At 35.8% G+C, this 27,500-nt stretch overlaps 2 protein-coding genes across 4 annotated transcripts in view; one reads left to right on the top strand and one right to left on the bottom strand.

Annotated features, from left to right (window-relative positions):
• The window catches only part of LOC137614784 (alpha-1,6-mannosyl-glycoprotein 4-beta-N-acetylglucosaminyltransferase-like), a 26,534-nt gene extending 9,389 nt beyond the window's left edge, over positions 1-17,145 (top strand). Inside the window, exons 5-8 of one of the 3 annotated variants that reach the window (XM_068344451.1) lie at positions 339-497; positions 12,190-12,437; positions 15,223-15,433; positions 16,704-17,145. In XM_068344451.1, coding sequence (XP_068200552.1) covers positions 339-497; positions 12,190-12,437; positions 15,223-15,433; positions 16,704-16,952 — 867 coding nt within the window. In that variant the 3' untranslated portion in view covers positions 16,953-17,145. The remainder of the gene's footprint in view (positions 1-338; positions 498-12,189; positions 12,438-15,222; positions 15,434-16,703) is intronic. The other 2 variants (XM_068344450.1, XM_068344449.1) reach the window with 2 other exon arrangements.
• Positions 17,146-24,221: 7,076 nt separating this feature from the next.
• The window catches only part of LOC137614783 (uncharacterized), a 4,415-nt gene continuing 1,136 nt past the window's right edge, over positions 24,222-27,500 (bottom strand). The window contains exon 2 of the mRNA XM_068344448.1: positions 24,222-25,403. Within this exon, the coding sequence (XP_068200549.1) occupies positions 24,350-25,381 (1,032 nt within the window). The 5' untranslated portion in view covers positions 25,382-25,403 and the 3' untranslated portion in view covers positions 24,222-24,349. The remainder of the gene's footprint in view (positions 25,404-27,500) is intronic.

Here is a 27,500-nt window from a genome sequence, read left to right as displayed (position 1 = left end):
TCCACAGTGGCCATCGTGGTGACGAAAATTACCAAACTACAGACGTGACTAAGAACATGTTTCAGATCTTTGTCCTGCTGTAGAGTAGAAAGCACTGCATTTGTTGTTACTGTTCTTAAAATATTTCATTTTTCCTTGTTTCATTTCCTCACTCGGCTATTTTCCCTGTTGGAGCCTCTGGGCTTATATCATTCTGCTTTTCCAACTAAGGTTGTAGCTTAAAAATTGATAATAATAATAATAATAATAATAATAATAATAATAATAATAATAATAATAATAATATAATACTGTATAAATTAACGTCTCTGTATGAAGGTCACGTTGCTTGCTTACAGGTACTAGACTTTGCATTCCTGTTTTGGTACACGTGGACAGTTCAACCTTCAACTTATTATCTCGTCTTGGAGGATGACGTCCTGAGCGCCCCCAACTTCGTGAGTGCCATCAAGGATTTTGTCCAGTTGCATGAAAATCATTATTGGTTGTCCCTTGAGGTAGGTTATATAGAATCATTCACATTCAATCTCAATTAAAGCTGGTGTTATATATTTAAAAACTTCCTAGAATGCATACCTCTGCCTTCTTCAAATCCTAATGAAGAAAGGTTAATCAAGTAGAATATGTATATATGTATGTATATATATATATATATATATATATATATATATATATATATATATATATATATATATATATATATATACAGATGTAATCTTCCTTAGCACGAAGATAACTCAATATATGGTAGTCTACATAAGGAAAATTGAAAGATGTATACATGTAGAAATGCTCTACAGTTTCGTCCGCCAATGGACCTCTTCTTGGAGCGTTTATTATGCAAAGAAATAATACACACGTTTGTACATACAGGAAAGGCTTCATATCGTAAAAAAAAAAAAAAAAAAAAAAATAAAAATATACTATTACTACTAAACAGGCAAAAGTCACTTAACATGGGGATGAAACTAGTAAAAGTTGAAATTACAAATTAACAGGAAAACAAGTAATGGAACGTTTGACAAGCACTTAAGTAAATAAAACAAACCAAAAAAAAAAAAAAACTATTGAAAAACATTATCGAGTTTGTACTGACACTTTATACTGTGTAAGATAAAAGGATCCAATTTTTATGTGCCTAGATATAAATTAAAATTCTTACTCCTACTATAAAATATACACGCTGCAATGACATTCCTCTCTACAAAATCAGTATTCTTGAACAAAATTTGTGAATGTTGCCAATCTACTGGATAACTACATATATTATTATGTACACAAATGACATTACTTTTGTTGTTTGTTCTTATATTATACTTATGATTTAAAATTCGTTTATCTAATGCTTTTCCAGATTGTCCAATATAAAAATGTCCACATGTACATGGTATCTTATTAACTATACCCTCGTCACTGTCAGGTGTGTTACAAATTAAATTTCTGCCAATAGTATTCCGATAATAAAATGTAATATAAATCCCCACCAATCTAAGAGGAGCGATTACAGATTCAAAATTGGGATGGTATGGTAAGGACAGAAAATTGGTTTTACTTATCCTATTCCTTTTGGACGAATAAAAAGATTTTCTTGCAAATGCCAAGCTTTTGTCTAAGTCTTGTGTGCTAAAATTATCTTGAAAACCTATTTGATATATATTTCTAAAATCTTCGTCAATATATTCGGGACTGCAAATTTTGAGGGCTCTCAGGAACATAGACCTTAATGCAGACAGCTTAACGTATGATTTATGACATGAATAGTTATCTATTATAAGATTGTTATTTGTGGGTTTTCTGTATATCTTGAATTTAAAATTATAGTTCATAGTTGACCTTATGACTGTCACATCCAAAAATGAAATAACACCACTGTCTTCTTTTTCGACGGGAAAAGTTATGGAGGGGACTAGATTATTGAGATCACTTAAAATTTTATGAATATCAGAGCAAGCTTTTAGTATAGCAAATACGTCATCAACATATCTCACCCAGAAAATGTCGTCTAATTCTAGCACACAAGACACAAACAAAAGCTTGGCACTTGCAAGAAAATCTTTTTATTCGCCCAAAAGGAATAGGATAAGTTAACCTAATTTTCTGTCCCTACCATACCATCCCAATTTTGAATCTGTAATCGCCCCTCTTAGATTGTTGGGGATTTATATTGCATTTTATTATCGGAATACTATTGGCAGAAATCTAATTTGTAACACACCTGACAGTGACGAGGGTATAGTTTATAAGATACCATGTACATGTGGACATTTTTATATTGGAAAATCTGGAAAATCATTAGATAAACGAATTTTAAACCATAAGTATAATATAAGAACAAACAACAAAAGTAATGCCATTTGTATACATAATAATATATGTAGTTATCCAGTAGATTGGCAACATCCACGATTTTTTTTCAAGAATACTGATTTTATAGAGAGGAATGTCATTGAAGCAGTATTTATATTTTATAGTAGGAATAAGAATTTTAATTTATCTCCAGGCATATATAAATTGGATCCTTTTATCTTACACAGTATAAAGTGTCAGTACAAACTCGATAATGTTTTTCAATAGTTTTTTTTTTTGGCTTGTTTTATTTACTTAAGTGCTTGTCAAACATTCCATTACATGTTTTCCTGTTAATTTGTAATTTCAACGTTCACTAGTTTCATCCCCATGTTAAGTGACTTTTGCTTGTTGGGTAGTAATAGTATATATATATATATATATATATATATATATATATATATATATATATATATATATATATATATATATATACATATATATATATATTTTTTTCTAACGATTTGAAGCCTTTCGTGTATGTACAAACGTGTGTATTATTTCTTTGCATAATAAACGCTCAAAGAAGAGGTCCATTGGCGGACAAAACTGTAAAGCATTTCTACAAGTACAGTTAGAATCAAAAGAACGCCGACACTCTGGGGAAATCTTTCGTCAGATGTCTCTAGTGTTCACTTGACAAAACAGACAAGGTGTTGCTCTTCTTACTACTTCTACGAAATGGGAGAAGCCTTATCCAACCCTAGCGAACCAAACAGTAAAGGGCTGTCTTTCTTAGCAAAAGCATACAAAAGTTACATATCGAGTTGCCATACATCAATTCTTTATTATCATTTGACGTCTCAAACATCCACTGCAAATACAAAACACACATTTTATATATATATATATATATATATATATATATATATATATATATATATATATATACACACACAACACACACACACACACATATATATATATATATATATATATATATATATATATATATATATATATATATATATATATATATGTGTGTGTGTGTGTGTGTGTGTAAATTGATAACTTGAAGAAAATAGCAGACAACTTAAGAGCTAAGAAACCAGTGGTGTTTATAAAAAACGAAGGAAAAATAGCATTTGGGTCTACACCTCCTTATGCATCAACATCCATGAAGAGTGTCTTAATTCCATAAGAAAACAAGAATGATTAAGACCTAGTTTCTCAATACTCTACTTACTGTCTGTTATGGTCAGCTATATCAAAATGTAATACTACGAAATCCCCTTTAATGTTTTATTCCCCCATGAATTAATTTATCATAGAAATTAGGAACAGTAACAGGTAAGAAAATAATACCCAGCAAACTTACACACACACATATATATATATATGTATATATATATATATAATATATATATATATGTATATATATAATATATATATATGTATATATGTGTGTGTGTGTGTTCGCGCGTGTAAAGGTACCCTGTTCCTACTCTTCCCGTAAGCTAACTTTCGTTTTGACGTCCCGATTGCGTATCAATCTTTTAGGGGTCTTGATGAAGGGCAACAAACTCTTTCCTCAGAGTATTCGTTTGGCCAGTTCCTCTCCTCCTGCCGTTATGCTTCTTGGCCAAATTTCTTTTGACCAACATCTTGAAGTCGTTTCATAACGACGGAACCCAATTGAGCCATTGATCCCTTTGTAATTAAAATATCCTTTTTATAATGACCGTAAGAGGTCCCGTGTATCAAATTGCCTCTACTGATGATGATGATTTAGATTGACCCGCCTATATGCAAGGCGGACCTCGGCCCTTTGTGTTGGCAGCCCGTAAGGGTAACGGAGCGCTGGTTGTATCTTTTAAAAGCTGTTACTTGTGTTGGATGACAGGAACACTGAAACAGACAGATGATGATGAGTCTGACACAAAATGACGACCGAAACTGGAGCCCGAAGTTTAAATCCGGGCCGCAGTAAACCAAAAATCTCTGATCCCAAACCCGTTCCTTCGTCGGTCGTAGATAATTATTTTTTCTTATAAGCACGTGCTAACAGGAAGACATCCAATTGGAGTGTCTCCTTAGAAGTTCTACCTTTTAGAGGAAAAAAAAAACTTACTTCAGATTGAAGAATTTTAGCTTTCTCTGGTCCTTCAATATTCTCTACTTCTGTGTAGTTTCCGCCTTATTCTGCACAATCTTTATTTTTGGATCTTCAACATTATGGACTTTACTTTCTCATTTCAAATCCGCACAATCGTAAAGTGATCAACAAATAATAACTAATTCTCCTTTTCGGATTCTTTATTTCTTCTCTCCCGCTCTCCTTCCTGTCTCCCTCTTCTTCCTGTATTTTCTGTCCGAATCCTTTCAAATAAATCCATTATTAGTCTTGAAGATTCTTGTTTAGCTTTTCATAACTGCCTTCCTGATTCAACTTGTCGTTGATTTCTTTTAGACGATGTATTTTTGTTTTCTTCCAAAGCCGCAGAATCAATAATTCTCTTAACTTCCACCAAAGCATTTTCTGCATCACCCAAATCTCGTTTCCTTTTTCATGGCCTCAGAGGCAAGTCGGTGATAAAATCTTGCAAATTTGGGTTGATCAATAAAATGATTAAAACCATCTTTTTATCTTTTCTAACAATCCTGTTCAAGACGAATGACAATTTGAATCCGATTAGGAAACACACCAGTATTCCATATTCCTCCTAACAGAAAGACCAAGAATCTTTTGGAGCTCTGATAGGAAAGCATTCAACTTTCCTATTGATGAAGAAAAACAAATTGGAGTCGAACAACGAGTTGGGAGAATTTTTAAGACTATTTCGGATTTGGTCCTTCAATATTCTCTACTTCTGTGCAGTTTACGCCTTATTCTGCACAATCTTTATTTTTGGATCTTCAACATTATGGGTTATACTTACTCATTTCAAATCCGCACAATCGTAAACTGATCAACAAATAATAACTAGTTCTCCTTTTTGGATACTTTATTTCTTCTCTCCTGTTCTCCTTCCTGTTTCCCTCTTCTTCCTGTATTTTCTGTCCGAATCCTTTCAAATAAATCAGTAATTAGTCTTCAAGATTCTTGTTTTGCTTTTCATGACTTCCTTCCTGCTTCCACTTGTCGTTGATCCCTTTCGTCTTAGAAGAAATCTTCAAAACAAAAATCTTGAAGACTTCTTCTTTCTCTCCGTGAGGAAGAAGAAGTCTTCAAAACAAGAATCTTGAAGACTTCTTGCTCCTGGAGAGAAAGAAGAAGTCTTCAAGATTCTTATTTTGCTTTTTATGACTGCCTTCCTGATTCCACTTGTCGTTGATCCCTTTCTTCTTAGAAGAAAGAAGTCATCAAAACAAGAATCTTGAAGACATATTCTTTCACTCCATGAGGAAGAAGAAGTCTTCAAAACAAGTATCTTGAAGACTTCTTCCTCATGGAGAGAAAGAGGATGTCTTCAAGATTCTTGTTTTGTTTTCATGATTGCCTTCTTGATTCCACTTGTCGTTGATCCCTTTCATCTTAGAAGAAAGAAGTCTTCAAAACAAGAATCTTGAAGACTTCTTCTTTCTCTCCATGAAGAAGAAGAAGTCTTCAAAACAAGAATCTTGAAGACCTCTTCTTTCTCCTGGAGAGAAAGAAGTCTTCAAGATTCTTGTTTTGCTTTTCATGATTCCACTTGTCATTGATCCCTTTCTTCTTAGAAGAAAGAAGTCTTCAAAACAAGAATCTTGAAGACTTCTTCTTCCTCATGGAGAGAAAGAAGAAGTCTTCAAGATTTTTGTTTTGCTTTTCATGATTGCCTTCCTGATTCTACCCTTCATGTTTTTTTAAAAATAAGCTAGATACAGGAACTCTCTATTGTTGGCTGGGCGGGGCTGGCCCCCCTTCCTGCTAGCCTGGAGAGTCTCCCCCTTCCTGCTAGCCTGGAGGGTCTCCCCCTTCCTGCTAGCCTGGAGGGTCTCCCCCCTTCCCGCTGGCCGGGCGGGGCTCCCCCCTTCCCGCTGGCAGGGCAGGGCTCCCCCCTTCCCGCGGGCAGGGCGGGGCTCCCCCCTTCCCGCGGGCAGGGCGGGGCTCCCCCCTTCCCGCGGGCAGGGCGGGGCTCCCCCTTCCCGCTGGCAGGGCGGGGCTCTCCCCTTCCCGCTGGCAGGGCGGGGCTCCCCCATTCCCGCTGGCAGGGCGGGGCTCCCCCTTCCCGCTGGCAGGGCGGGGCTCACCCCTTCCCGCTGGCAGGGCGGGGCTCTCCCCTTCCCGCTGGCAGGGCAGGACTCCCCCTTTCCCGCTGGCAGGGCTGGGCTACCCCCTTCCCGCTAGCAGGGCGGGGCTCCCCCCTTCCTGCTGGCAGGGCTGGGCTACCCCCTTCCCGCTAGCAGGGCGGGGCTCCCCCTTCCTGCTGGCAAATTAGAATAGCGCCAACGTTATCCCTGCGTGTCGTAAGAGGCGACTAAAAGGGACGGGACGAGGGGGCTGGGAACCCCCTCTCCTGTATAGAAAATCCTGTGAGACAGCAACAAAGAGATGGAGCTGGGGGGAGAGTGACTGCTCCCCGCACTCTAGTTTTGGGGTGTTTGAATGTGCGTGGATGTAGTACGATAGGGAGTAAAAGTTGTGAGATTGGAAGTATGTTTAGAAGTAGAAGGATGGATGTATTGGCCTTGTGTGAGACAAAGATGAAAGGAAAGGGTGAAGTGATGTTTGGTGAAATGTCTGGTAGAGTTTCTGGGATTGAAAGGGGAAGAGCGAGAGAGGGTGTGGCTTTATTGTTGAGTGAATGGATGACAGGTAAAGTAGTGGAATGGAAGGAGATATCATCTAGGTTAATGTGGGTAAGGGTTAGGTTGGGTAGGGAATGTTGGGCGTTTGTCAGTGCGTATGGGCCAGGTAGTGAGAAAAGTGAAGAAGAGCGGAATGAGTTCTGGAATGAATTAACTAGGTGTGTAGAAGGACTGGGTAGAAGGAATTATGTAGTTGTTATGGGTGACTTAAATGCTAGAGTGGGTGCTGGAGAGGTAGAAGGTGTCATTGGGAAATATGGCATACCAGGTGAAAATGAGAGTGGTGAGAGACTGGTAGGTATGTGTGTTGAACAAGAGATGGTAATAAGTGCTAGCTTTTTTAAAAAGAAAGATAAAAATAAGTATACATGGGTAAGAGTGGCAAATGGAAGAGTAGTAGAGAGGGCATTAATGGATTATGTGTTGATAACTAAAAGAATGTTTGGAAGATTGAAAGACGTGCACGTGTTTAGGGGTATGGCTAACGGTATGTCTGATCATTTTTTGGTGGAAGGAAAATTAGTTGTAGCAAAAGAGTGGGGGAATAGAGTAGGTGGATGTAAAAGGGAGCTAGTGAGGGTTGAAGAGCTAATAAAACCGGGGGTAAAAAGTAAATATCAGGAAAGGTTGAAAGTGGCATATGACGAGGTGAGAGTAAGAGAAACTAGTAATTTAGAGGAGGAGTGGAAGTTAGCAAAAGAAAATTTTGTTGGGATTGCAAGTGATGTATGTGGCAAGAAGGTTGTTGGAGGCAGCATGAGGAAGGGCAGTGAATGGTGGAATGAAGGAGTGAAGGTAAAAGTGGAAGAGAAAAAGAGGGCTTTTGAAGAATGGCTGCAGAGTAATAGTATAGAGAAGTATGAAAAATATAGAGAGCAAAAGGTGGAAGTAAAGCGCAAGGTACGTGAGGCAAAGAGGGCAGCTGACCTGAGGTGGGGTCAGGGACTGGGTCAGTCATATGAAGAGAATAAGAAGAAGTTTTGGAAAGAAGTGAAGAGAGTAAGGAAGGCCGGCACAAGAATTGAAGACAGTGAAAGATGGAAATGGAAGGTTGTTAAAAGGAGAGGAGGCAAGGAAAAGGTGGGCGGAATATTTTGAAAGTTTGCTGAATGTTGAGGATGATAGGGAGGCAGATATAATTGCGGTTCCAGGTGTTGAGGTGCCAGTGATGGGAGATGAGAATGAGAGAGAGATTACAATAGAGGAAGTGAGGAGAGCACTAGATGAAACGAGAGTAGGAAAAGCATCGCGTATGGATGGTGTGAAAGCTGAGATGTTGAAGGAAGGGGGTGTGACTGTACTTGAATGGTTGGTGAGATTGTTTAATGTGTGTTTTGTGTTGTCAATGGTACCAGTAGATTGGGTTTGTGCATGTATTGTACCACTATATAAGGGTAAGGGAGATGTGCATGAGTGTTGTAATTCAAGAGGTATTAGTTTGTTGAGTGTAGTTGGAAAAGTGTATGGTAGAATACTGATTAATAGGATTAAGGATAAAACAGAGAATGCAATCTTGGAAGTACAGGGTGGTTTTAGAAGAGGTAGGGGTTGTATGAATCAGATTTTTACAGTTAGGCAGATATGCGAGAAATATTTAGCAAAAGGTAAGGAGGTGTATGTTGCGTTTATGGATCTGGAGAAAGCATATGATAGAGTTGATAGGGAAGCAATGTGGAATGTGATGAGGTTATATGGAGTTGGTGGAAGGTTGTTGCAAGCAGTGAAAAGTTTCTACACAGGTAGTAAAGCATGTGTTAGAATAGGAAATGAGGTGAGCGATTGGTTTCCGGTGAGAGTGGGGCTAAGACAGGGATGTGTGATGTCGCCGTGGTTGTTTAACTTGTATGTTGATGGAGTGGTGAGAGAGGTGAATGCTAGAGTGCTTGGACGAGGATTAAAACTGGTAGGCGAGAATGATCATGAATGGGAGGTAAATCAGTTGTTGTTTGCGGATGATACTGTACTGGTAGCAGACACAGAAGAGAAGCTTGACCGACTAGTGACAGAATTTGGAAGGGTGTGTGAGAGAAGGAAGTTGAGAGTTAATGTGGGTAAGAGTAAGGTTATGAGATGTACGAGAAGGGAAGGTGGTGCAAGGTTGAATGTCATGTTGAATGGAGAGTTACTTGAGGAGGTGGATCAGTTTAAGTACTTGGGGTCTGTTGTTGCAGCAAATGGTGGAGTGGAAGCAGATGTACGTCAGAGAGTGAATGAAGGTTGCAAAGTGTTGGGGGCAGTTAAAGGAGTAGTAAAAAATAGAGGATTGGGCATGAATGTAAAGAAAGTTCTATATGAGAAAGTGATTGTACCAGCTGTGATGTATGGATCGGAGTTGTGGGGAATGAAAGTGATGGAGAGACAGAAATTGAATGTGTTTGAGATGAAGTGTCTGAGGAGTATGGCTGGTGTATCTCGAGTAGATAGGGTTAGGAACGAAGTGGTGAGGGTGAGAACGGGTGTAAGAAATGAGTTAGCGGCTAGAGTGGATATGAATGTGTTGAGGTGGTTTGGCCATGTTGAGAGAATGGAAAATGGCTGTCTGCTAAAGAAGGTGATGAATGCAAGAGTTGATGGGAGAAGTACAAGAGGAAGGCCAAGGTTTGGGTGGATGGATGGTGTGAAGAAAGCTCTGGGTGATAGGAGGATAGATGTGAGAGAGGCAAGAGAGCGTGCTAGAAATAGGAATGAATGGCGAGCGATTGTGACGCAGTTCCGGTAGGCCCTGCTGCTTCCTCCGGTGCCTTAGATGACCGCGGAGGTAGCAGCAGTAGGGGACTCAGCAGTATGAAGCTTCATCTGTGGTGGAAATGTGGGAGGTTGGGCTGTGGCACCCTAGCAGTACCAGCTGAACTCGACTGAGTCCCTGGTTAGGCTGGAGGAACGTAGAGAGTAGAGGTCCCCTTTTTGTTTTGTTTCTTGTTGTTGTCGGCTACCCCCCAAAATTGGGGGAAGTGCCTTTGGTATATGTATGTATGTATATATATATATATATATATATATATATATATATATATATATATATATATATGTGTGTGTGTGTGTGTGTGTATAATATATGTGTATATATTAGCGTCGAGTTTATATCCCCCACTTACATAAAACTTAATTTCAATATAAATATCATCTTGAAAAACATTACAAGTTCCATTCTCTCGAAACAAGATGTTCGTAAAGTGGATCTTTATCTCACTAAAAGTTGGAATTGTTGAAACACAAACAGGCAAGAATGGAAGTAATAGGAAGTAATAATGTTTTTTCTGGAAGGTTTGCAAGATTTCGGTAAGTTTGAATAAATGGATAAATTCAAGGAATTTAGAAGGTAAGAAGAACTAATTACGTTTAATAAATCCAAAGAAATATCTTGCAATTCCAAATTATAAAAGGGCTCAGTGCGCGGGCCAATATTCACCTCGTCAGAACTCTCAAAATTTACGTTTTGGTCCAATTATTATTATTATTATTATTATTATTATTATTATTATTATTATTATTATTATTATTATTATTATTATTATTATTACTATTACCTCTGCCGAGGAGGACATGTTTTCACCTCTGTCTATTTGTTTGTCACCAACCTAACTCAAAAGGTACGGGGGAATTTTGACCAACGTACTACAAATATATTAAAAATTATGTATTCAGGTCGAATCTCTCTCTCTCTCTCTCTCTCTCTCTCTCTCTCAGAATGTCAGTTAGGCCAGCATAACTCATTTAGGGTGTTTTTTTTATTATTATTTTACACCGAACCACAGCTGAAAGTACTTTTTCTTTCATTGGTGACTTTTACAAGACTAATGTCGAAATAATCTAATGTACCCACATTAACTCTCAACTTCCTTCTCTCACACACCCTTCCAAATTCTGTCACTAGTCGGTCAAGCTTCTCTTCTGTGTCTGCTACCAGTACAGTATCATCCGCAAACAACAACTGATTTACCTCCCATTCATGATCATTCTCGCCTACCAGTTTTAATCCTCGTCCAAGCACTCTAGCATTCACCTCTCTCACCACTCCATCAACATACAAGTTAAACAACCACGGCGACATCACACATCCCTGTCTTAGCCCCACTCTCACCGGAACCAATCGCTCACCTCATTCACCCTTTTTGTTTTGTTTCGTTGTTGGTGTCGGCTACCCCCCAAAATTGGGGGAAGTGCCTTGGTATATAGATAGATAGAGCTGTTAACGGAAGGAATTGTTTAGCAGCGATACTCCAATAATTTCTACATGATTTTGCCGATTCATGATATATATACATACATATATATTATATAAATATATATATATATATATATATATATATATATATATATATATGTATATATATATATTATATATGTACATATATATATATGTGTGTGTATTCAGTATTCGCAGTGGATATTCGAAACGTCAAATGACAGAACAGAATGAAATATGGCAACTCGATTTATAAAATTTTAATGCTTTCACTAGCAAAAACACCCCTTTGCTGCCTTTGATTCCTTAAGGTTGGAGAGGGGTCCGCCCATTTCTAAATAGTAGTAAGAAGAGCAACACCTTACCTGTTTTGTCACGGGAACACTAGAGACAACTGGCGAAAGATTTCCCCAGAGTGTCGGCGTTCTTCTGATTCTAACTGTAAATATCTTTCAATTTTCCTTATGTAGACTACCATATATATATATATATATATATATATATATATATATATATATATATATATATATATTTATGTGTATATATATTATATGTATATATATATATATATATATATATATATGCATATATAAATTTACATACATATATATAATAATGTATATATATACACATACATATATATAATATAAATGTATATATATATATATATATATATATATATATATATATATATATATATTTATAAGATTTTAGATGGGAAACTTTTGTAGATATATAGTATAACACTAGCATGAATATATCATCTTCCATATTTAATTCCAATATCTAGAAGTAAATCGTTAATGAACACGTATCTAATTCCAACCCAACTAATAATTTCATCATGACTAATTGCCCTTTCACCTTTATTGAACCTACCCGAAGAACTTTAAACCGTAAACTAGATCTCTTTAATGATGTATTTACAGTTCTCTGGCTTCATTATCATAGGACAGCTGCTCCGCTGCCAAGATCTTAACCTTCTGGTGACTTTCTTCCTCTTGTTCCATCGAGAGCATCCAGTCGATTTCCTCTTCCAATACTGGATCACCTTGATGGCCCCAGAGAGCTCCCCGGATGGACTCCCGACCAGGAGGATTCCAGGCCTCTTCCAGCATGTTGGAATCCATTCAACTCTGGCCAACAAAACACAGCCTATAAAGGACAGAACATTTGGGTGAGTTGAATGATTTTTTATTCATGAATTAAGATTTCAAGGTCAAGCTTTGAGTCTTGGGAGGCCATTCAGCGCCTACTGGAAACGTCCCTGTCAGGCGATCGCCGGACTTGGGTTCGAGTCCTGCTTAAGCTTGATAGTTTCTTGTAGTGTCTGCAGCCTCTCCATCATTGTGAGCTAAGATTGAGGGATTTGGGGAAACCTATAAACCTACCTGCTTATTCATCAGCAGCCATTGGCTGGTATTCTCTGGGCCTAGCTTAGGTGGAGAGGAGGCTACGGCGTTAATCATATGTATATATGGTCAGTCTCTAGGGCATTGTCCTGTTATCTGGGACATTTTCAGTGTCCCTTGCCTCTGCCATTCATGTACGGCCTTGAATACCCTTTAAAACCTATGTTGGCTAGGGTTAAACCCCGAAGTAGCACTAAGGCTTAAATTGTTGAGGGGTTGGGCAGCAATTTTGGAAGAAAACGTAAAAATAGAGATATAATACAAATAGATTACAGCTAGGGATCGAAGTAACGCTGCAAAACCCTTTAATAGACTTAATGGCTACAGTGCACCACGTGAAGTTCAATGATGATGCATAATATAGTTCATACTACACTATTGTGTTTGTGTGTATGAAAAACTGTCGGGGTTTGGCGGAAAGCAAAAGCAATTATTATTATTATTATTATTATTATTATTATTATCAATTGCTAAGCTACAACCCTAGTTGGAAAAGCAGGATGCTATAAGTCCAGGGATTCCAACAGGGAAAATAGCCCCGTAAAGAAAGGAAAAAAGGAAAATAAAATATTTTAAGATGAGTAACATTAAAATAAATACCTCCTATATAAACTATAACAAAACTTTAACAAAACAAAAGGAAGAGAAATAAGATAGAATTCTTGTAGAACTTCACGAATTTCTAAATAAGTGTATCAGAAAAGAAAACCAGCTTTTGAGGACAATCCTCTTCAGCTCTTAGCTCCCTCAGACAAACCACAACACTAAACTATGCCCATCGACTCTCGATAGTTTTCTTCATAAATGGTGTATAACCTTAGCAACGATTAAAGGCCACTCATGAATAGCAGAGGCAAGAGACAGTGACATTGCCCTATCGAGCAAGACAATGCCCTAAAGACTCATCATATATACATATGATCAGCGCCCAAGCCCCATCTCCACCCAAGTTAGGACGAAGGAGGGCCAGGCAATGGCTGCTGATGACTCCGAAGGTAGACCCATTGGCTCCCCCAACCCCCCCCCTCCTTGGCCCACAAGAATGGTGAGGTTACAGCGACCAAAGAAAATAACGAGTTTGAACGGGACTTGAACCGTAGTTTGGCGTTCGCCAGTCATGGACGTTACCACATCGGCCACCTCAATAATTTGAAACGGCTAAATATCATTGCAAGTTTATGAAAATGAGTTCCATTGCTGATGCATCAATAAGGTTTAATATAATGTTATATAACTGTCTGAACAATTGTTATTGCTGCGTGCTAATTAGTTTGTATGTAATTTATCTCTTAGTGCTCAAATAAATAATGCAGTAAAATCACTAGTTATCACCTTATAAATATTGCTTTTGTAAAAAAATACCAGGATGAATGTTTTGTAAAGAAACTTGATATTATCAAAGACTAAAACTCTAACTATCTATCTAAACTTCAGATTTTAATAAAACCTTATAAACTAAAAGGCGAGATTGATAAAGGGTGTTCCATCCCGAGAAAGTATAACCCCTGTACTGATTGAACTACACTGGCTGTTTATTAAAGCTAGAATAAATATAAATCATTAAGTTATCAGACCTGGACATCCAAAATATTTAAGAGAATTGCTACAGTCAACAATCGTGTCGACACGAGAATAGTTGGGGATATTTAGGGTCGGTTTCAAGTTATTAGATCCAAGATGTATGTCAACTGTAAGTTATAGAGTTTTCAAGATTGTATAACAAGCTCCCGCTAGACATCCGAAAGACTGATGATATAAAGAATTTTTAGTAGTTGAAATATTATGATACCGTGGACTTGATAATTAAGTCGGATTACATTATGATACTCCAAATGCTCAAGAATGTATATGTAGGTCCTACAGGGTATATGACTTTTTTGTTTGTGGCAGGCACAGGAAACAGACATTAGAGTAATAATTACATTTTATGTAACTTGAGTGGAAGGACCCATACGGAATTTAAATATTCCTGTTAAGAAGTCCATAGAATCCCATTTTTTAATAATAGAAGAGTGTTATTTCAAGTAAGCAGAAGTGCCAAAATTCAATTTTTATACTACAGAATTTTAAAAAGTACTTGAATTTCATATTTCCCTTTTCTTTCTTCTGATATCGGAGCATTATCCTTTAGAATAATTTTCATCTAGCCTTTGTCTTCATTGAATAAAATAATTGAAATTAAAAGGTTTACATCCACAAAACTTTATGAGTCTCTGCTGTTATAGTTTGGTCTTTGAAAGCTAGCACCTGAACTATAAGTACTAAGGAGTAACTGCTTACTTGAGTTTTTTTTCTTTTTAAGATTTTTTTCTAGTTTTTTTACTTGTCTCTCTTTTACATTTATCTTTTTTGGTTATGTCAATAACACAGCCAAAAGCCTCAATTCTATTAAAATGTGAGTAGGAATTGTATTTTTAAACACTAAGAACTCGGTGACATTCACTTTTCTGTCGGGACATCTACAGAGAAGAAAATTTGAGCTGCCAGCACAGGTTAAAAATGGTGACTTATTTAATGATTGACGAATATCTTTTTTTTTCCCTCTGAAAGTGGAAAGAGGTTACAGCACAACAACCCTGAGGCACGCGTGGTTACCACAATGAAACCGTACCAGAATTACGGACCAGAGCAGCCATATTCTTCACTTCCTGGGATGTTCTGGGGAATAGCCAAACCGGGAGACACATTCGACGTAATATTTACCAAACCTTTGAACGTTTCTAGAGTGGTCGTGCGCACAGGAGCAATCTTAAACAACAGGGTGAGTTTTGTAGGATTAATTGATTGATTTTGAGTTTTCTGGCATCCTGACATCGAAGGTCATTGACGCCGATATAGTTTGTTATAAAGAATAAAAGGAAATTCAATTTAAAACCATAGGAGTGAAGATGTCCTTATCAAAGCTGAATAGCTTCCAAAAGAACTGCTTCTGAAATAATTCTAAAAATATCGGTAGCGAGTTTTGTAAGAGGAAGCATCTATGTCATTTCTGTTAAAACGATTCATTTTCTCATTTTTAGGTCTCAAAATATTTGCAATTAAATAAAAAGACCCTTTGAAACTCTTGGTAATTAAGTTGTATGTAATTTATCTCATTAATCAAATAAATAATGCAGTAAAAATCATTAGATATCACCTTTTGATGATTCTCTGTTTAGGATGGACGATATTATTATTATTATTATTATTATTATTATTATTATTATTATTATCATTATTATTATTATTATTATTATTATTATTATTATTATTATTATTATTATTATTATTATTATTATTATTATTATTATTATTATTTGCTAAGCTACAACCTAGTTGGAAAAACAGGATGCTATAACCCCAAGGGCTCCAACGGGATCAAATAGCCCAGTGAGAAAAGGAAACAAGGAAATAAATAAACTAAAAGAAGTAATAAACAATTAAAATAAAATTTCTTAAGAACAATAACAATATTATAATAGATATTTCATGTAGAAACTATACAAACTTAAAAAAAAACAAGATGAGAAATAAGATAGAATAGTGTGCCTGAGTGTACTGTCAAGCAAGAGAACTCTATCCCAAGACAGTGGATGATAACACACCTTTTCAATCATTCCAGACTCGAGGCAGTGGAAGATAACACACCTTTCCAATTTTTCCAGATTCGAGACAGTGGGAGATAACACGCCTTTTTAACCATTCCAGTTTCGAGACAGTGGAAGATAACACACATTTTCAATCATTCCAGATGCGAGACAGTTGAAGATAACACACATTTTCAATCATTCCAGATTCGAGACAGTGGAAGATAACACGCCTTTTTAACCATTCCAGATTCGAGGCAGTGGAAGTTAACACACCTTTTCAATCATTCCAGATTCGAGACAGTGGAAGATAACACGTCATTTCAATTTTTCCAGATTCGAGACAGTGGAAGATAACACACCTTTTCAATCATTCAAGTTCGAGACAGTGGAAGATAACACGCCTTTTCAATCATTCCAGATTCGATACAGTGGAAGATAACACATCTTTTCCAATCATTCCAGATTCGAGACCGACTTGAGTACGGGATTCTGGAAGTATCGTCCAGGTTCCTAAGGATGCTTAACCCAACGAAAGCATCTTGCGAGGGTTTCACTACTATTCAGAGGTTCAAGAAGGGCATGATTGACGTCAAACATCTGCTACACTTCTTTCCAGGGGGAATCCAGTGTGTCAGGATAAATGTTGGTACAAAACAAAAGTCCTGGATTATCATTACGGAAATATCGGTCGTTACAGATAGTAATAATTAACATTAAAACATTATCATATGTGTTTAGTTTACCTTCGAACCATTGTAAATCTTTTTCATTCTTCAACTGATGAGGCACTTTGAAAAATGTGCGAAAGCTCGTGTGTTTTTTTAAAATATACAACGATATACAACTGTTCTTTTAATACCCATTAAAAAAACTCTAAATAACATTAAAACATTATCAGATGGTACTAATTAACATTAAAACATTATTATATATATTTAGTTTACCTTCGAAGCATTGTAAATCTTTTTCATTCTTCAGCTAAAGAGGCACTTTGAAAAATGTGCGAAAGCTCCTGTGTTTTTTAAAATATATAACGATATATAACTGGATTTTCAATACCCATTAAAAATCTAATTAACATTAAAATATTATCATATGTTTTTTAGTTTACCTTCGAACCAAGGTAAATCTTTTTCATTCTTCAGCTGAAGACGCGCTTAGAAAAACGCGTGAACGCTCCCATGTTTTTAAAGTATGCAACGATATATAACTGTTTTTTAATGCCTATTAAAACATTTTTAAGCAAAAAACATGAAAATGGACTATATAGATACCTTTGGCTGTAACATTTATTCATATGTTCAAGCATCAATGCTAAAATTTAATATCTTTATAAGGGCTACGTAAATCAAACGTATCTCTGATGTGAAAGAAAATAAAAATGTACCAAAAGAAATTAGTGCTCAACATTGCTTGTTTTTATGGCCTGTGTTGTATTAGGTATCAAATATATAAGACCGGGTAGATATAGATAATTAAACAGTTCATATACATGTGTGCTTGTTTATGTATGATATGAGTTTACGCTAACTTTACATGCAATTATATGCAATACATTAAATATAGCACGCCAGTAAGATACGGAAATCTTTTCTCCTGTCTCCAGTAGTTAGTGATATGGTAAAAAATATTCGATTTGAGGGAAAGGGCATATATTATTATTATTATTATTATTATTATTATTATTATTATTATTTCAAACTGACGTCACAACTATACCAATCATCGTCGAAAATACCGAACCTGTTAAAACTTAACTTATTTATAGTTTCGAAATTTACTCGAATTACGCACACAATGGTTATGCCATGTGCCCATTTTCACATAAATCATGTGCATATGAAGTTAAAAAATCATTAACTATTTAAAACAAAATCTTAAATTATTACCTTTGGGCCTAAATTTTGAAATCAGAAAAATAATCCAAAAGCCATCCAAAAGAAAAAAAAATATCATTAATCATTTTTAGAAAACTCTTAAATTATTACTTTTGGGCCTAAATTTTGAAATCAGAAAAATAATCCAAAAGCCATCCAAAAGAAAAAAGTATCATTAATTATTTTTAGAAAACTCTTAAATTATTACCTTTGGACAAGGAAAAAAAATTCCAAAGGCTATTCTTTGGTAAAGGCCAAGAAAGTTTAATTTTGAGGATTTGGAGGTGATCAAATGAAAATATTTTAATGAAGTTACTTAGATTTTAATATTCACTACATTTAAAAGGTCAGATTTTAGAGATGGACAAATCAACCATTTGATAATCTCTATTTCACTAATCACCACAAACGAAGGATCATTCGAGCATAACTGTTACGACCTCACTTGTGATTTCCTGGAATGCACGACACTGCTGTTGCTGTAAGGGTTCCGAAATTTGCAAGCATAGTCAATAAGACATTCGCCAGATGCCATCTTGACTTGGCATTTCCCAGGACACAATCTGTTAAATCCCACTACAATGGCACTGGTCTTAGCAGTGCAAGGATGTATATAAAGACCTGTTATCACTAGCAATATCACAAACACTTGTAGCTTGAGCATTTTTGCTTTTCAAGAGACGAGTATTCCAAGTTTCTATCAAAGTTTGCGTCGCCAGATCGTGTCCTTCAGCAAATGGAAAATATGTCTCCACTTGATCCTCTGGTGAAGATCCTTTGGGATATCTCTTCTGGAAGCTAAGAACTTGATTGGGTTCTAAAGTCAGCAACGGCTGGTGCACCAACTGTAGCCGATTACGTAAAATTAAGTAATTTGCGCTGCATAGACATCCTGCTCAGCGAGAATGGGTGCGATATGTTGTAAACAAATGACGTCATTTCCTTTACAGTCTGGATGTAACTGGTATTTGATAAATTGATAATATATAATTATAACCTCAAGGTTCTTACTTTTACGGTTCTTATTTAATAGCATTTTTAGGACAGTCTGTTGAAACTAAACCGATGCAAATTAAAGAGTGAACGCCAGACTTGGGTTCGAGTCCCGCTCAAACTCGTTAGTTCCTTTGGTCGCAGCAACCTCACCATCCTTGTGATCTAAGGATGAGGCGTTTGGAGGAGCCTATAGGTCTATCTGCTGAGTCATCAGCAGCCAGTGCCTAGCCCTCCTTGTTCCTAGCTTAGCTAGAGAGGGGGGGGGAGGGCCTTGGGTGCTGATCATATGTATATATGGCCAGTCTCTAGGGCATTTACCTGCTTGACAGGACAATGTCATTGTCCCTTGCCTTTGCCATTCATGAGCGGCCTTTAAACTTTTAAAGGATTTTGATACGAGGAGACAATATCTCGCATAGTAATTTATAAATCTCCAACAATATATGTAAATGTTTTTATGGAAGAATTTTATATTATCCAAGAGATGATTGACCTGGTATGAACAAAAGTGTAGATCTTTCTTAAGATTTCAACCTATGCATGGATGACACCAAATCTATGTTGCCTTTAGTGAAATACTGGAATCGCAATCAGTTGGTTAACACATTGCGCACCCGATTGGAGGAACTTCGAATTAGGTTCGAAGTGATAAAATAAAAACCTGTGTACCGAATATTAGTGAGGATAGTTGCATTATTTCTCAATTACATGAGCTCGTTCTTTCAAATTACCGTTGCAGAGAGGTAGGGCGATACAGAAAATAAGCTTCAGTAACAAATCAATATTTTTCTCCGTATGTTTTCTTCTATGAAATTACAAGGATGTCTGATAAATATGTTCTGTCTATGTTGACTGATTTATAAATATTCAGATGGGTATATAGAATAGAAATTAATATTAGCATATGCCCATTTTTAGAAAAGACTATAACAAATAAGGACATGATGTCTCCGTGGTTTAACTATTATTATTATTATTATTATCATTATTATAATTATTATTATTATTATTATTTGCTAAACTATAACCCTAGTTGGAAAAGCAGGATGCTATAGGCCCAGGGGCCCCAACAGGGAAAATAGCCCAGCGAGGAAAAGAAACAAGGGGCAAAAATATTTTAAGAACAGCTACCACATTAAAATAGATATTTTCTATATAAACTATAAAAACTTTAACAAAACAAGAGGAAGAGAAATAAGATAGAATAGTGTGCCCGAGTGTATCCTCATGCAAGAGAACTCTAACCCAAGATAGTGGAAGACCATGGTACAGAGGCTATAGTACTACCCAAGACTAGATAACAATGGTTTGATTTTGAAGTGTCCTTCTCCTAGAAGAGCTGCTTACCATAGCTAAAGAGTCTCTTCAACCCTTGCCAAGAGGAAAGTAGCTACTGAACAATTACACTGCGGTAGTTAACCCCTTGGGTGAAGAAGAACTGTTTGGTACTCTCAGTGTTGTCAGGTGTACGAGGACAGAGGAGAATCTGTAATGAATAGGCCAGACTATTCGATGTATGTGTAGGCAAAGGGAAAGTGAGCCGGATTCAGAGAGAAGAATCCAATGTAGTACTGTCTGGCCAGTCAAAGGACCTCATAACTCTCTAGCGGTAGTATCTCTACGGGTGGCTGGTGCCCAGGCGAACCTGATATTTAAAATCTCTACGTTGATATTTTAAAGAAAAGGGGGTGAAAAATACTTAAAAGAGGAAAAGGGGCTGAAAAAAAGAGGAAGCGTCAACAGACATGAATCATTCATATCGACATTTTAATGGTCTATTAGGAATTTTAAAGAAAAAAAAAACTCCCTCATGGTTACAGTGATCAAGAATTGGACGATGATTTCCTTAAGTAAAAATTGAAGCCAAAATAGAATATATAAATATATATATATATATATATATATATATATATATATATATATATATATATATATATATATTTGTGGAACAAGATGCAAAAGCAGGATCAACAAGATTTTACTACTACTATTATTACTATTATTATCATTAATATTATTATTATTATCATCATTATTATTATTATTATTATTATTATTATTATTATTATCATTATTATTATTATTATCATTATTATTATTATTATTATTATCATTATTATTATCATTATCTACGTTACAACCTTAGCTGGAAAAGCAAGATGCTATAAGCCCAAGGGCCCCAACAGGGTAAAATAGCCCAGTCAGGAAAAGAAGTAAGGAAATAAATAAACTACAAGACAAGCAATGAACAGCAGCTTCTTAAGAAATTCTCCTAATAGAAATCAATGGCCGTATCAAACTACTGTATTCTATATTGATAAGTTGTTCTCTTTAAATGTCAGTAACTGGCATGATATAATAAGAATTCTACCCTTAATAAACGCTAGTGTAGCCACCCGGCAATTATTATATTATTAGAGCCTAGTGTACGCGATCCGTCAAAAATGACGGTTACTTATTTAGATATGCACACTCATAGATTCAACTCTCATCCCCTCTCCCTTTCCTAACTACAACAAGGCAGTTTAGGCAATTTGTGGGGGAACTGTGGTTTTCCAGGATACTCACTAGGGTATGAATATTCTCTCTCTCTCTCTCTCTCTCTCTCTCTCTCTCTCTCTCTCTCTCTCTCTCTCTCTCTCTCTCTCTCTCTCTCCTACCCGAGGGATGAGAATAGAATAACCAGTCATACGTCTGACAATGCCGCTGAGCGTGAACGGGAATATATATATATATATATATATATATATATATATATATATATATATATATATATATATATATATAACTCTTTCTAAGTGGGGATATAATAACGTGATGAAAGGGTTTGTGTATCGCCATGATCAGCAAAACTGTACTAATCAGGGCCACCCATACTAGGTTGGTTTGCTGTGAGTGATCAGACTAAAGTCCCCCATCATTACCAATCAGCAGTGGTCAGCGTGGTGATGTAAATGGCCAAACCTTAGATATGACTATGGACATGTCTGAGGGTTTTGTCCTGCAGTGGACTAGAAACGGCTGCATTGTTGTTGTTGTTGTATATACAGTATATAGTCAGACACTTGCTCTCACATTTTATTATTATTATCATTACTAGCCAAGCTACAACCCTAGTTGGAAAAGCAAGATGCTATAAGCCCAAGGGCTCCAACAGGGAAAAATAGCCCAGTGAGGAGAGGAAATAAATAAATGCTGAGAACAAATTAACAATATATCATCCTAAAAACAGTAACGTCAAAACAGATATGTCATATATAAACTATATAAAGACTCATGTCAGCCTGGTCAACATAAAAACATTTGCTGCAACTTTGAACTTTTCTAAGTTCTATTGATTCAACTACCCGATTAGGAAGATCATTCCACAACTTGGTCACAGTTGGAATAAAACTTCTAGACTCCTGTGTAGTAGTGAACCTCATGATAGAGAAGGCCTGACTATTAGAATTAACTGCCTGCATAGTATTACGAACAGGATGAAATTGTCCAGGGAGATCTGATTGTAAAGGATGGTCAGAATTATGAAAAATCTTATACAACATGCATAATGAACTAATTGGACGACGGTGCCAAAGATTAATATCTAGATCAGGAATTAGAAATTTAATAGACCGTAAGTTTCTGTCCAACAAATTAAGATGAGAATCAGCAGCTGAAGACATTTTCAGCTTTTTTACTACAATCTAAGAACTAATACGATACATGGGAACAAATAATCCGGATAAATATGCGTGATTTTATTACAAGAATATTCCTTCAGACAGATACAGATAGATGAATGGATGGATAGTAAATAAATTAATACATGTGCACATAAGGTGATATATTTACTATATATACATATATAAATTACGCATTTAAAATATATATGCTGTTTAATGTGTGTAAGAGTAAGTTTGACTTTACTTTCATAACAATGTTTCCTATATCAAATGAACTTAAGTATTTTCTATATTTCCAAAGAGCAGTTTATCTCTCTCTCTCTCTCTCCTCTCTCTCTCTCTCTCTCTCTCTCTCTCTCTCTCTCTCTCTGTCGTGGAGACAAAGTGGAGATTAAAATAATACATTCTCTTCTCAGCAGTTCTAGTCAACAACAATTAAGTCTTCAGCGTACTTGTGTTGCTGTGTGGCACCTTATAGCATATATTTAATTTTCAGTTATTGTATATAATAGGTAAAAATTACTTTGGAACAGCCAAATGTGAAAATTAACTCTAAAATATCACAGTAAAAAATCAACTATCGATGACTAAAAAAACTGGATCAAAATGAATCGACAAATATAATTAAATAAAAAAATCAAGAAAATTTACAAATGTTCCTTATTGTATATTTGCCTTACATAATTCCATTACGCTCCTCCTTCACACGAAGCTGAAACATGATTGCAACAGGCCACGGTACAGGCCAAGATTCGAGGACATTGGTTATATGGTTACTATCTAGAATAAAAACTAGTCCGTGGCTATCGTGCAAATCCTAACAGACATAGCTGGGGTGTCCTCTAACCATGAAGCCTTAACACTAAAGGTTCGACTAGATGAAACTTGAACTACGGTTTCAAATTATTTGTAACAATGTATGCATATATATATATATATATATATATATATATATATATATATATATATATATATATATATATATATATATATATATATATATATATATATATATATATATATAAATATATATATATATATATATATATATATATATATATATATATATATATAACATGTATAAATGTATTTCAATGCCAAAGTAAATTATTATATATGTAACTTGATAACCACACATAGTTTCAAAGTTCTACAACCAAATGCAAACTATACGTAAATACATTCTATATAAAATGCTAATGGTCTAGATTTTGTTATAAAAAATCAAAATAACTCAATATATTTAAAAATAATTCATTCAACCACCAAGAACTATAAAATGTAGAAAAATATATAAAAGATCATTGCCTTATATAGCTATAGTAATTAGGTAGCGAGAGAAAATATCAAACATATACTCCTTAATCTAGAGATCACAAGAACCGCTGGACAGAATTTATAGTTTGCCCATCTTGCTTTAAGATTTTTTTTATTAGAAAAGAAAGAAAAAACAAATCAATGCCAAACTGGCTTGTATTCAAAGCGAATTATCAGCTTGTCCAGCATTTTGTGGAGTGAACAAATCTGAAATCACATAGAGATGTTCTGTGATGCTGCTAAAGTGACACTGTTACCTGGACGACAATCTGATGCTATTGGTTACCTCGGCTATAATCTCATACTGTTCTTTGTTGTATCTCTGCAGGTATTTCTCTTCGAACGTAACTAGTTCCGCCTCTGATATATCTTCTCTGCAGCCCTTCTTTCTCTCCCATTCAACAGCTGCCATGTCAACAAGGCTCTCCAGTAAGAAAGGCATTGGGAATCCTTGCCTCTCGAAGTCACGGGAAAGGACCCCAGCTTGGTTAAGACAGTTTCCCATACTGAAGTGGGAGCAGCTACCTCCTCCAAACCACGTTTCCATTCTCTGTCGCTTCCTTTCCGACTTGAATCTCTCAGACCACATCTCCTTGTGATGTGGTTCATTGTACACGTGCAGCTTGCAGGCGGCCCGCCAAATTGGATGGCTTATCCCATGAACCCATTTTAGTGTGTACCCTATGGCTTGGCTGAAGGCGTACTTCGTCAGGTCGTGTCGGTCTACGATCTCGAGGGGGAGCTCGGGAAGGAAGTTTTTCAGCTTGTCGTAGGTTTTCCTGATCCAGTAGCGATGGCTCCTGACTTCATCGAAATGCTGTTTCATGTTGAACGTCTCCCACACCAGTTGGATTATGGTCTCGTTTTGGTCATGGATGACCCAATCCATTGAACGTCCCTCTTCTTCTTCTTCGTTCTCTTCCCAGTTGCCATCCAATACATGCACCAAAGGCATTTGTTCATGTCCTAAATACTCTTCTGCAATAGCTTTCGTTAAAATAAGGTTTTCGACGTAACGGTACATCTTGCGCGACCAAAGCTGCATTATGACCTCGGCTATAACGACAGGAATAAGAGTAGATTCATCCGCTGAATCCGTCGAATCCGTCCACCCATAGTTCGAAACACCAGCTTGATTTCCATTGGCACGAGTAGCAGTCATTATTCTCTCCCTGTTCTGCCTCCCTCTTTCTCTGTCTACGCAAGATCGGCTTACTTCTAAAACTTTAGTCTGGAGTTCTTGTGGAACGGTGCGGGTTAGCGATTCAATGACGCTGGCAAACATTTTTATGGGATGCTGTTGTGGTCTGTAAAAAGAGGAGAAAATACGTTGCCAGTTACTAAAGTCCGATCTCCTGATTTTAAGGGAAATTGTCTTATAAGAACGAATATAGTCGAAACCAAGGTCTATATATGTAGACCTTGATCAAAATTCAATCATATATATATATATATATATATATATATATATATATATATATATATATATATATATATATATATATATATATATATATATATAGAGAGAGAGAGAGAGAGAGAGAGAGAGAGAGAGAGAGAGAGAGAGAGAGATGAATAAAACCCTGTTAAATTCAAGGTCGCAAGCCCTCAGGAAGTTATTTGTTGAAATCTATTTTATATCTATGGTAAAATACAAACAAATCAATTACTTTTCACAGTAACATCAATAATTATTCCATTTCCATATCAATATTATTCACCTTCGTAACCAATTCTTCATAACTGTTATGTAGCAATAGGATTAAATTATCGGATGCTGGCAACCTACACCCATGTGGCTGTGACGTATGTAGTGGGCGGAGCTTACTTACGAATATAATCCGTTCGCGACTCGTGGAAGGAAAGTTAAACGAAAGTTCGGTATCAGTGACCAATGTTTATCTGTATTTAGATTTCTTTAACTATTTTTTAAATTCGAACAGACAGTGACCTTTTGATATTCAGGTACTCATTAACTTTAAATTTCTCAAACTAATTCAAGATTTAAAAATCGCTAATTAAATTCGTTATTTTCACTAGATAACTCAATAAGATATAAAATATACTGTTTATATATATATATATATATATATATATATATATATATATATATATATATATATATATATATATATATATATATATATATATTGTATGTATACAAACACAAACATACACACACACGTATATATATTTATATGTGTGTGTGTGTGTGTGTATTAATCTATATATCTATTATTCCCTTATTTTACTTTGATTCTCGCGATTTTATGTCCCCCCGTTCGGTATACAAGCTAATGACAATACCAACATATATAATGAATAATAAAGATTTGTAAAACCACTTATTCTTTTCGTATATATAAACAGACTAATCTAAGTAAAATAAGAAAAAATAGATTTACCGTCGCCCAATTTGGGAGGAGAATATCTTACTCCTGGCCCTCATGGAGGAACTTAGACGAGTACCAGCGTTTCAATATATTAATAATGATAATGATGATGCTACTACTACTATTACAATTATCACTGTTGATAATACTAATAAGCAATTCTTCTAGAAGGGCACTCCAAAATCAAACCACTGTTCTCTAGTCTTGGGTAGTGCCATAGCCTCTGTACCATAGTCTTCCACTGTCTTGGGTTAGAGTTCTCTTGCTTGAGGGTACTCTTGGGCACACTATCCTATCTTATTTCTCTTCTTGTTGTTTTTTTTTTTTTAAGTTGTTATAGTTTGTTTAAGAAATATTCATTTCAACATTGTTACTGTTCTCAAGATATTTTATTTTCCCTTGTTTCCCTTCCTCACTACGCTATTTTCCCTGTTGAAGCCCTGGGCTTATAGCATCCTGCTTTGCAAACTAGGGCTGTGGCTTAGCAAGTAATAATAATAATAATAATAATAATAATAATAATAATAATAATAATAATAATAATAATAATAATAATAAAGTTAGTAGCCTTTTCTACCTGGTTAAGAAATTACTGTAGGCACATCTTATTTACTAAGGAAATGGTAGTTAAATTTTCAATATTTGATAGTTTTACTTTACTAACTTATTTATCAAAAAGCTTGATCTTTTGTAAGGAAATAACAATTCTCATATTACACTTATTCATCACAAGACAGATCACTTTCATCAATGCAATTATCTCTTAGCACTTGGGAATCATTTCATGAACACTTTGAACACAATGGTCCAACACTAATCAATAGATTATACTTTCACTGCAGTAAATTATTTCCACGAAATCTTTGAGTTGCATAAATGTTTTTTGGAAATTCTTAAAAATCTTTGAATTAGATAAAAATTCTGGAAGAAAGGAGAGCAGACCGAAAGATGTAAATGGAAATAGGCCTATGCTACATGAAGTAAAGCTTAGGAGTCGACGGAGTGAGTACT

Source organism: Palaemon carinicauda, chromosome 21, assembly GCF_036898095.1.
Source record: "Palaemon carinicauda isolate YSFRI2023 chromosome 21, ASM3689809v2, whole genome shotgun sequence".
Lineage (NCBI taxonomy): Eukaryota > Metazoa > Arthropoda > Malacostraca > Decapoda > Palaemonidae > Palaemon > Palaemon carinicauda.
The sequence above is the reverse complement of the archived record's forward strand: the minus strand, read 5'-3'. Positions and strand labels throughout refer to the sequence as shown.